Genomic DNA, 12071 nt, shown 5'->3' with positions numbered 1-12071 from the left:
GCCCGGAGCAGGTCTGAGCCACGTGAACAAGACAGACACACAAACACCCTGGGCCTGTTTGTTAAAGACTCATGGCTCAGGGTCACAGACAAGAAGGTTTGTAACCCTGCTGGTACCATCCCCACTACAGGCATGTGGGGAAGCCGGGGCTGTCCGGGCACAGAGCCACCAAGGAAGAGAACCTTTGCTGCCGTGTGTGGAAGGGAGCGGAGAGAGGAGGGCACAGGGGCTGGAGAGGGGAAGGGTACAGGAGTTACAGCGTGAGCTGTGAGGACAGAGGGCCAACAGCAGAGACTGGCAGGAGCCTGGATGTGCGGGGAGAACAGGGAGGAACCAAAGCCGACCCTGAAGCAGAGATCTTCACTAGCACCCATCTGGTCTGCAGACAGTCTGGGGGAGGGCCGGAAGCCAAAGACTAGTGAGCAGCGGGCACTGTCTTAGGGCCGTGCGGGGCTGGAGGCACTGGCTGATGGATGCGGGCTCTGCAGGGAGTGCACCGGCTCCCTCTGCTGGGCAAACAAACCAGACTTGTTCAACTGAAGCTCGGGAGCACAACCACCCACTGCTGCTCTGTCCAGACGGGAGCCAGAGACGCCAGCACAGGGCGCCGGCCCCCAGCACAGTGACGCTGGGCTGTGGGCTCGGGTCTGGTTTCCTTACCCACTCATTACCAGGCTCCGGCTGAAGGGGGACTATTTTTGCTCAGTACTTGCGTCAGCTGCAGGGAGATGGAAACTGTGAGCACCTTAGGGAAACAGACCAAGACGTTTCCTAGTCTCAGCTGCCTCTCTGTGAGTTTCAGGGGAGATGTGATGGGGTGGGTGGCAAGTCACATGAGAGCACCATGCCCACACATCAGCGCCTTAAATAAGGAGTCACAACCCACTTTGTCAAAACAGCCGTCAAAATCCCCCACATGAAGAGGAACAACGAGGCAGCACTGGGAAGCAAAGGGTTAAGGTTACGGCTCATAAAACCAATTGTTTAAGGCTTTAACTGTCCAAGAAACAAGACGTCCTGGCTGCTGGGGGAGGGGGATGCAAGGGCACTGTGCTATCCTGCTGTTTATTCGCAGCCCAGTAAAGTCCTTGCGGAGAGATGATCAGCTCCAGACAGGACTGGACACTGCATTAGCCCTGTGTAAACCGCCTGGCTTGGTGCAGAGGAATGAGGCCAGAGCTATTCCCTCTGAGCCTAGGCTGCAGGCCTCCTACCAGCAAAGCAGCACTCAGGGCAGCAGTAAGAGACGGCCCGAGAGCTGAGGTGTCACACCAAAGCCCCCAAGTGCAGGTCGACACAGACACACCTGTGGGAAGGACAGCATGTGAGCCGAGGGCACGTGTATCACTGACTCCAAGTCACATGAGGTCCCATTACAAGGCTGAAGGGTTTTCTTTCCACCAGCCCCACAAACTCAGGCCGGGCTCTAGCACCCTGTCAGCTCTAAAAATTACCTGCTGTTGACAAGGGGTGTCAGCAAAGGCTGCAGCTGAACCTAATGCCGCTTAGACAAGGGCAGGGAAGGGCAAACTGTCCCGTGCTGCCCCAGAAAACACAGCTCCGACTTGTCCAGCAGAATCGAGCTGAGCTCTTGCTGTTTCACCCATCGTCACCTGGGCAGAGGGTCTGAACACCAACTGTCCCCTCCCACTACCCATCACTGCTACAGAGCAGCCCTGCCACACCTGCTAAATCTCTCTGGCCACAGGCAGCAGTGCCCTGGTGACGCTGCACACCCTGGGACACGGGCTGGAAAGAGCCCAGACTGTCTGTGGGGCTGGCCGTTAGAAAAGACATCTTTTCACTTACAAAGACAAACCACTTGATTTGGAATCAGCAAGAGAGACTCGCTGGGAATCCTTCCCCTCTCCCCGGTAGGCTGCCATCTTCACAGCCTTTTCAACGCAGAATTACAATGTAAGGCCACTAATCTGACAGAAAAGCAACCCTCAGTTTCATTACCGATGAAGCAAAAAAACCACCCAGTGCTGCTCTATAAATACACCTTCTTTTAATTATGCCAAATGAATTCCCAGGCACCCACCCCCACCACACCCGGTTCCGTCTGCTTCACAGTGACGCTTCTCATTCTTCTGCTGACATATTTTATAACTCAAAAGCTGTCACCAGTTCGGTGGTTCTGCTCGTCGCATTCTGCAGAGCCTGACTCTGTGACTGGAACAGGGCGAGAGATCTGCCCTTTGAAAGCCAAACTCAACTAACCAGCCTCCAGCTGAAGAGCCACGTGATTGGCTTGCCAGTGCCTGCTCTTCAGCTCCTTTCTCAGGAACTAGGGTCAATAGCTGGAGCGGTTCCCTTGAATCTACCTAGAGCAGCTTTAACCCCTCAGATAAACAGAATCAACAGGGAGTAGAGAAAGACAGAAGATCTCTGAAGATTTCTAAGAAAAAGTCATATCTTCGGAAGGCTTCACAGCTTCTCCTTGCCCCAAGAAAGCCAGAGTATGCAGCTGCTTCCAGTCACTGCTCGATTCCACGCCTGAAGACTGAACCTTTCAAGCTAGAAATACTTTAGCAGTCAGAGGAGATGGGAAGGGAGGAGGTGCCTACTGAAAGAACTTGACGCCTCGGCCCTCGTCGAGTGTGATAATTTCAGCCCTGTGCTCTTGTTGTAAGGCTTGCAGGGCACGAAGCAACATGGACTCTTCCAAGCCATGGAACTCTAGGGAAGGATGAAACACCCTCAGTCAATAGAAACCACAAGAATCACACCTCAAAACCAACACAACGCACAGCAGTCTGCGACTAATGATGGCAAACTAGGAGGTGCCTTACGGAGCACCTTTCACAGACCCCAAGAGCGTAACAAAGAGCACATTCATCCAAGCCACCGCGTCAGAAAGAGATAAGCTGGGTGCTGTTAAACAGAGAAGGAACAGATAATGCAGCTTTCTGCAAGGGAGCCAGGCAGATCTCACAAGGAGGAAAACTCAGCCCCCTGGAGCCAGAAGAACAAGAGGGTAGAGCTTTGGTATGGTGAAGGGAGAGAGGCTCAGTGACAGGCAGGGATAACACACTAATGATACGAAGATCTCAGGGTGGGTAGCGAATAAAGCTTACAGCCCCGCTTCTCAGTGGTGATCAATGTGAGCCCCAAAATACAGAGATAGCATGCAGCAACTACAAGCAATTGTAAAGAATTTCACCATTAAAATTGTCACCTGGCAGTACAAATTATTTGTTCTTACAATACTGTTGTGCTCTGGAAAGCAGCCCCAGAACACATAAGATGTGATGTTACCTTCATTCTCTGTGTCATCTCCATTGGACAGCTCGTAGAGTGTGAATACAGAGTTGGTCAGGCCATTCTTAGATACCTGGAAAAACAAGAGCGATGTAGAGAATTTCACTTATGTGTCTTACAAACAATTAAGATTCCCAGCACTGATCTCTGCTGGATCTTCATTTCAATGGAGTGGAACCCAGTCAGTATTTACTGGCAAACAAACTAACTCCTCAGACAAGGAGATTTGACTGTGGAGAAAGTAGTCCAACCCCTATTGCTGTCCCACCATCCTTTATTCCTTCTCGCCAACCAGGGGCGGCTCTAGGCACCAGCGGGCCGCAAGCGCTGCATCCTGGGGCGGGGAGGGAGGGCTCCTTGCCCGTGGAGCTCCCTCCCGCATGCCTGTGCGGGTAGGTCGGGCAGCGGACCCGGGAGCGCGGCCGCCGCGGGCGGTCTGCGCTCCCCCGCCCCGCTCTCTCTCTCCCGGGCGGGCTCCCGCAGGGTCAGCGGCGCGGCGTCCGCGCCCCGCCTGCCGGAGCGCCCCAGCGGGCAGGCATGGCGCCAGAGCTCCCAGCCCCCCGCCCCGGAGCCGAGGGAAGAGCCGGAGGGGGAGGGGGGAGAGGGCGCCGCGCTGGGGAGGCGGGCGCAGCGCTCCTGGCGGGCAGCCCTGCCTGCAGCCTGTCTCCAACTCTTTACAATGAGAACTTGTGTCATGGAGGGGACTGCAACAGCATCTCTGTGCTCACTACTGAACTCTCAACCACACTCACAGGGAGATGGGTGTGAACCGTGTATTCACTTGCAAATCACAACTTTTTACACAATGTAAGGTGTGCACCACTGCGAGAGCCCTGCACCTCCCTGCAGCAGAGGGAAATGGGACCCGCAAAGGTAAAGGCAGTGGGGAATCAGGGCACCAACATTTGACAGGTGCATTTTTCACAAATCACAAGCCAGGCCATTTGGCAGCGTCCATCCACCTGAGGGACTGGCAGTTAGAAGGGGCTGGTTGCGGGTGAGATGTCAAATCAGCAATTATTTCAGACTCGCCGCAAAAGGGTCTGAACCAGAGAGCTGCCCCCCCCCCCCCTCCACACACGCATAAAAATGAGGCCATGGTCTGTAAAGTATCAAAGCTTCTGTGGCCTCACCCACTGATAGATGAGCTTCCCCCATTCTTCTGGTCTCCGCCACATGATCAGGAAACTGGATTTGTTCTTGTCTAACCATTCTAGGTTCCCTGAAACGCAATGGAAATGGTGTATTTACCAAAGGGCCCCAAATCAAGAATGACACCTCATTACAGGTGGACGCTATGTATGTATGCAGCTCCATCTCTACCCCATCCTGTCACTCAAACCTGCTTCCTACCCACCCCCACATTCAAATCAAAAATCTCTCCTGCCTCTGGGCCCGACTCTCCCTCTCCCAGTGCAGCATAAGGAAAGGGACAAGGAACTCTGAAAACAGAGACAACACTGAAAAACAACCGGAACTCAGGGAGATTCCAATAGGAATGGTACAGCCCATGCCCAGCCTGGTTTGGGACAGTCGCACAGACAGACTCTCAGCACTAGGAGGGAAATTAGACCCAGGTCTTGCTGATGCACCCAGCACAGGCAACATGAACAGTCACAGACAATTCGGCAGAGATTTTCACCCACCTTTTTTCCTGAGTTCTTCTAACACCACTTGTATGGATTCCATGGGGAGTTTCCCTGGTTCTGGGTTAAGGAAACATTCAGTGCAATTTAGCAGCACAGGCAAAGCTCAGAGGATGACATCAGATGTGTGACCATCTCCAACACTGTTCACAGCAGAAACTGGTTGGGGGAAGGAAGCGAAAGCAAAGCATGCCCTGACACAATTCTAAATAACTGAAATAAGCAAAGCTCTACAATAATATATCCATGTAAGATTTCCATGGCACCTTTCATCACTGAGGATTCCATTGAGCCTGACAAACCGCATACAAGTCAAAAACCACATTCCTATCAAAATACAGCCACCTCTGGGGTGGATGGCAGCACATGACAAATACAGAGCAGGCTGGATGAAAGTTGGGGAAGGGAGCAGGGCCAGCCTTAGGGGTGCGCAAAGGAGGACATCACCCAGGGCGTCGTGCTCAGCAGGGCACCCTGCAGAGCACAGAGGTGCACTGCGTGGTATCTCTCACCCGACCTGCTGAGAGCCAGCTGGGTTTATGGAGGCAGCCAGGCAGGTGAGTGGCAGCATCTAGAAAGGGCAGACTGACAACCTGAGCTGCAGGAGGGCAGCTGGACCAGCTCTGTAACTGCTCTGGAACAGAGGAGCGCCTCCTCCCCTTTCCTGCTCCACCGCCATCTACAGCCTCTGCTGTCTGAACAAGCTTTCAGGCTGGTGGTGAGTGCTCTGCTTAAAGAGACAGTGCGCTGACACACACACACACACACACACTTCTATTATTATTGTTGTTACCTCTTGGTACTTCCCGTCAAAATGCCCAATGCAAATATATTCTCTGTCATTTTATTCTTTCAAAGTTCATTAAAGATTACTGTGCTGTTATTTTAACTTTTTTACTGGTCTGTGCATTTTGTAATTTTCTTTTTCTTATGCTTAAATTTAATTATTTGAGTAGTGAGTTCTAAAATGCCTAATCTGTCCTGGCTGGAGTAATTATTATTTCTTTTATTAGCATATTAGCATATTGTGTACAGTGGTACAATCAAATAATGTAGATTTTGGTTTTACTCACCTTAGCAGTGCCAGTTAAAAAAAAATTAGCAAAACACATAACTTCAGACACTATGCAGCTGAAAGTCACTTATTTTCAAATTGTAGTTTTAGTTTTATCTGTAAAATAACTTAAAATTTGTACAAAAATAAATGTGGTTCCAAGTCGGATACTAATAGTCATGATGGAGTCAGATATTCGTAAGTCACATACGTGATTGTGATCGGTAAATATAAATGCCAAAATAATTAGAAAAATAAATTCCCGTTCTTGATAAAATAGAAAAAAACCCGCAATCACGTTTGTTAAAATTAAGTAAATATGTTTTTAGTGGAGTGAAAAACAATTGACTAAAACAGAGTAGATAATGGCAGTAACGCAGAGTTTGTCTGGTAGAGAAAGTAAGCAAATTTTATGTATTTTTTATTTCTCTCTACTAAAGACAGTGTACAAAGTATCAAACTTGTGTTTCTGAGATCTGTGTTAAAGCTCCAGAACTGACATCTCTAGGTTAGGGATTGGGAATATCTTGCTGTATTATCTCCTGATTGTTCTAAACTTAAAATATGGCTTTAATTGGTGTTTGTATTTTCTTTATATAGGAATTAGATAGAAATTAGCTGACAGAAGCACTGTTATTATCTGGAGAAAAAAAACCTAGAGTTTTAAGGTGCCTAAGTAGGCCCTGGAATCACGGTTAAAGTTGCCCCTCCTACCAAAATCTGTTGGTGAGCCAGGAGTGGCCAGAAGGCTGCAGGATGGCTGTGGACTCCAGCAAGATGCAGCCCCTATGTGATAGCGTGAAGCCCACCTTGAGCCGCAGGCTGAGTGCTAGGCGCCATGAGCCACAGCAGCAGTGCGGGTGGCAACACACCATGTCAGCTTTACTTCTGCCTTACTGCTGACAGTGGCGTTGCCTTCAGTGCTGGGCGCCCAGCCAGCAGCTGCTGCTCTCTGGCCACTCAGCTAGCCCTTACCTCTTTCAAAACAAATTAAGCACTGGGGAGAGGCTACGGGGCCCGGAGGTGAGAGCCCAGGAGTAATAGGGCACCCATGGGGGCCAGAGCAATGGTGACGGGGGGCGCCCATGGGCGCCAGGAGCTCCAAAATTCAAATTCACCCAGGGCACCATTTTCCCTAAAGCTGGTCCTGGAAGGGGGAATTTTGGCCAATGACACTTAGAAAAAACCCTCCTTTTACATGGAGTCCTTGTGAAGTTTAATGTCCATGCAGACAGCAGCACAGAGACACGACTCCTCAAAGGAGGATTACAGTGCAGAACACCCTGCCCCTGATACAATATTATTTACTGCCTAACGCTGCAGTGCTAACAACAGGAATGAGCCTGCTGGTCCGGGGCCAAGGAGCAGAGCTGTTGATCTGGAAGAATGTGCATCTTGCAAACAGTTCTGCTCTGTAACTGCCAGAAGTAAGTGAGAGTCCCTGCGCTGCATTCATGGAGTCCTAGACACAGCAGCCATCTACTACTGTAGTGAACTGTGCCACTCAGCACACCCTGGTCCCAACCCAAACTGTCCTCCAGGATTCCCCTCCAGTGGTTACCGATTGCTTTTTAACCTAACACGCTTTACAGAGACAGTAAAATACACCTCAAATTATTGCTTTGGATTAGGGCTGTCAAGTGATTAAAAAAATTAATCGCGATTAATCGCACTGTTAAACAGTAATAGAATATCATTTATTTAAATATTTTTGGATGTTTTCTATGTTTTCAAATACATTGATTTCAATTACAACATAGAATACAAAGTGTACAGTGCTCGCTTTATTCCTTTGTATTTTGATTATAAGTATTTGCACTGTAAAAACAAAAGAAATAGTATTTTTCAATTCACCTAATACAAGTACTGTAGTGCAATTTCTTTATCATGAAAGTGCAACTTACAAATTAGAATTATGTACAAAAAACAACTGCATTCAAAAATAAAAGTGTAAAATTTTAGAGCCTGCAAGTCCACTCAGTCCTACTTCTTGTTCAGGCAATCACTCAATCAACTTTGTTTACATTTGTAGGAGATAATGCTGCCCACTTCTTGTTTACAATGTCACCTGAAAGTGAGAACAGGCAGTCTCGTGGCACCATTGTAGCTGGCGTTGCAAAATATTTATGTGCCAGACACACTAAAGATTCATATGTCCCTTCATGCTTCAACCACCATTCCAGGGGACATGCGTCCATGCTGATGACAGGTTCTGCTCAATAACAATCCAAAGCAGTGTGGACTGATGCATGCTCATTTTCATCATCTGAGTCAGATGCCACCAGCAGAAGGTTGATTTTCTTTTTTGGTTGTTCGGGTTCTGTAGTTTCCGCATCAGAGTGTTGCTCTTTTAAAACTTCTGAAAGCATGCTCCAAACCTCGTCCCTCTCAGATTTTGGACGGCACGTCAGATTCTTAAACCTTGGGTCAAGTGCTGTATCTAGCCTTAGAAATCTCACATCAGTACCTTCTTTGTGTTTTGTGAAATCTGTAGTGACAGTGTTCTTAAAATGAACATGTGCTGGGTCATCATCTGAGACTGCTATAACATGAAATATATGCAGAATGCAGATAAAACAGAGCAAGGGACATACAATTCTCTCCAAAGAGTTCAGTCACAAATTGAATTAATGCAATATTTTTTTTAACGAGCATCATCAGCATGGAAGTATGTCCTCTGGAATGGTGGCTGACGCATGAAGGGGCATACAAATGTTTAGCATATCTGCCACGTAAATACCTTGCAATGCTGGCTACAAAAGTGCCATGCAAATACCTGTTCTCACTTTCTGGTGACATTGTAAATAAGAAGAGGGCAGCATTATCTCCCGTTAGTAAACAGACTTGTTTGTCTTAGCGATTGGCTGAACAAGAAGCAGGACTGAGTGGACTTGTAGGCTCTAAAGTTTTACATTGTTTTGGTTTTGAGTGCAGTTATGTAACCAAAAAAAATCTACATTTGTAAGTTACACGTTCACATTAAAGAGATTGCACTACAGTACTTGTATGAGGTGAATTGAAAAATACTATTTCTTCTGTTTATCATTTTTACAGTGCAAATACTTGTAATAAAAAATTATATATACTTGGATTTCAATTACAACACAGAATACAATATATATGAAAATGTAGAAAAACATCCAAAATATTTAATATATTTCAATTGGTATTTATTATTTAACCGTGTGCTTAAAACTGCAATTAATCGTAATTAAATTTTTTTAATCGCAATTAATTTTTTTTAGTTAATCGCGTGAGTTAACTGCAATTAATTGACAGTCCTAGTTTAGATTAAAGCCACCACAGCAACCTGGGCATTGAAACAGCATGGGAGCAAAGGATACGCTGCAGCTTCCTGTTGTTGAAAAGTGGGCTTTCTTGGGCCTCCATGACCGTCATCGTGTATTGCTTGTTGATTCGACAATAAGACAACACCAAGGAGCACCAGGCTGTCATCTGCTTCTGCCGGGTGTCCACATTGGGCTGCAACCTAGAAACAAACACAGAGGTGCTTCTGATCAACATCCGGTTGCAGGAACATCAGGATCTGGGCTTAAAGAGGTTTAAGGGGGTGACAAACGCAGTCAGACAAGCCACTCCTCCATGCAAACCTCGCCATAATGTCGATGGAACCTGAAGCTTCAACAAACAGCAGCTACATCAACAGATGAATCCAGAGGCAAGCCTCCAGCAGTGCTCCTGACACCTGCCCCCACTCCAGATGCCACCTGGCTGGTACGCTCAGTAATCCAAGATGTACTGGGACTTTTCGCAGGACATTAACCAGGCTGTGGCCAGTTCACCATCTGCTTCACTGGCCGGAACTCAGTCCCCCGTGGCACAGATCAAGTGGGTCCCCTGCAAGGGTCCAGCTTTGGGGTGGGCCGTCCAACCCCCTGCCCAGGTGCAAAGAGGGTACCATGCACAGGGTTTGGATTCCCACCTGACCTGCTGAGGGCCAGCTGGGCCGATGGAGGTGGCAGGCAGGTGAGCAGCCGCGCTGGAGAGTGGGCAGGGCAGGGGGGAGAGACCGGAGCTGCAGGGGGCAGTTGGACAACCAGCCGTCCAAGCCAGGTGATCAGGTGACTCCTCCGGAGCCGGGGCTTCCCCCCCCCCGACCCACATGTGCAGCTGCTGATGTTCCTGTCCCGCCCTTCCTCCCCACTCCAGATGGGGAGCAGCGTCCTATCTGCTGGGGTGGATGCTGATGTCAGGGTGTCCCCCTCACCCATGCACCTGATTTCCACTGAGCTCGGGTGACAGGACAGGGGGAATCTGTGTGTGCTGCTGCCTATTGGGTCCTGAGGCTGCTTGTGTCTGAACACAAGCCTTCAGGCTCCGGACCCTGCATGCTTTCTTAAAGAGACAGTGCACTCATACACACTCTCCCCCCCCCCCCCCAAACACATACACACCAGGGCTCCCTGCATTCAGGTCACTTCCCCACCTGGGCTGTGCTGAGACATCAGCAGCTGCTGCTCTCCTACCCTCTCCTTATGCAGCCCAGGGGGTGCCTGGGGCAGAGGAGCGGCAATGCCAGCTGCTTTGTGCATCCAGGTGGGTCAGTCTCCCCACGTGGGTGCAGGAGAGGAATGCAGGGGTTGGGGTGCAGGAGGGAGGTACAGGGATTGGGGGAAGGGGGCACAGTGCAGGGGTTGGGAAGGGGGCACAGTGCAGGGGTTGGGGCACAGGAGGGAGGTGCAGGGGTTGGGGCGCAGGAAGGGAATACCAGGGTTGGGAGTGGGTGGGGGCACAGTGCAAGTGTTAGGGGCTCAGGAGAGAGGTGCAGGGGTTGGGGGTGGGGGCACAGTGCAGGGGTTGGGGCGCAGGAGGGAACCCCGGCCCCGGGTCCATGCACACGCCACAGGGCGTGTAGGCGCGGGGGGCAGAGAGCGGGGCCCGGCACCGGGCGGACTTGGGGTGACAGGAAGGGAAGGGAATACCGGGGGGGCACAGTGCAGGTGTTAGGGGCTCAGGAGGGAGGTGCAGGGGTTGGGGTGCAGGAAGGGAATACCGGGGGGGCACCGTGCAGGGGTTGGGGGGAAGGGGGCACAGTGCAGGGGATGGGGCGCCGGAGGGAACCCCGGCCCTGGTCCATGCACACGCCACAGGGCGCGTCGGCGCGGGGGGCAGAGAGCGGGGCCCGGCACCGGGCGGCCTTGGGGTGACAGGAGGAAGGGGGCGCGGCGGGGGGGCTCAAAGGGTGGGAGGGGCCTGCCCGGAGCGGGGCCGGCGGGGGAGATTCGGGGGACCCCGTCGGCCCGGGGGGGAGGGGGCTCCTGTGGGGCCGTGGGCGGTTCCGAGGGGCGGGGGGCTCCTGGGGGCCCGATCCGGCGGCCTGTCCGGGGACTCACGTGAAGAACGGGGGGAAGCGGTACTGCCAGGGCCACTCAAAGCTCATCGCCGCCGCCCAGCGAACCCGGAACCACCACTCACCGACTTCCGGTCCTCTGCACTGACTTCCGGCCCGCTTCATGGGCTTCCGGCCTGCCCTCAGCCTCGAAGGAAGGTTCCGGGCAGGGTCTGTTCCGCCCAGGGTGGGGGTCGGGGGAACTGAAGGCCTCCCCGTCTGTCTGGGCGGCCCTACCCCAGCGGGCAACGCCGCAGAGCCCAGTTGCGTTCCTTGAAAAACCCCTCACTGCGGGGGACACTGGGCCTGGGGGTGCAGAGGGGAGCATGAACTATGGCTGCGGGAGGTGGGTGGGACGGTCTGTACAAAGCTGTATTTAGCTGTGGTGAAGGCCCCAGCCTGGTAGCCAGGACGTCAGGGGTCTGTGCCATGCTGTGTGATCTTGGGCCCATCACATTGCCTCTTGCTGCCTCAGTTTCCCCATATGCACAGCGCGGACGGGACTGACTGCTCGGGGCAGCGTGAGGATACACAAATGTTTGTGCAGAGCATTAAAAGCTGCACCTAAAGCTGCCCTGGAAGGGCCATGAAGCACCTTGGCCTTGGGGGGCACTTGGACATGTGCCTCAGGCTTCAGGGCAGCCAGGATACTCTAGAGATGCAGGCAAGGGGAGGGGCCCTAGCTGTGTGCATGTGGGGTGACTGTACCAAGCATCAGTCTCATAACTTGGGAGAGGCATCTGGATCCTGGCTTGTG

General features: G+C 51.4%; 1 protein-coding gene across 2 annotated transcripts; it reads right to left on the bottom strand.

Moving 5' to 3' along the window:
• Positions 1–1989: 1989 nt before the first annotated feature.
• On the bottom strand, positions 1990–11657 carry VPS25 (vacuolar protein sorting 25 homolog). 2 transcript variants are annotated; one of them, XM_039516280.1, is made up of 6 exons: positions 11401–11657; positions 9309–9454; positions 4911–4964; positions 4398–4486; positions 3262–3337; positions 1990–2682 (listed from the first exon to the last, which is right to left on the bottom strand). In XM_039516280.1, the coding sequence occupies exons 1-6, from the start codon at positions 11640–11642 to the stop codon at positions 2567–2569; spliced, it is 723 nt and encodes a 240-aa protein (XP_039372214.1). In that variant the 5' UTR covers positions 11643–11657; the 3' UTR covers positions 1990–2566. The 2 variants fall into 2 exon arrangements, with proteins under 2 accessions (XP_039372214.1, XP_039372215.1); XM_039516281.1 differs by having other exon boundaries at positions 11319–11469.
• Positions 11658–12071: the final 414 nt, after the last annotated feature.

This window comes from Mauremys reevesii, linkage group 27 (assembly GCF_016161935.1).
Source record: "Mauremys reevesii isolate NIE-2019 linkage group 27, ASM1616193v1, whole genome shotgun sequence".
Lineage (NCBI taxonomy): Eukaryota > Metazoa > Chordata > Testudines > Geoemydidae > Mauremys > Mauremys reevesii.
Note: the sequence above shows the minus strand (reverse complement) of the source record. Positions and strands in the feature narration are given on the sequence as shown.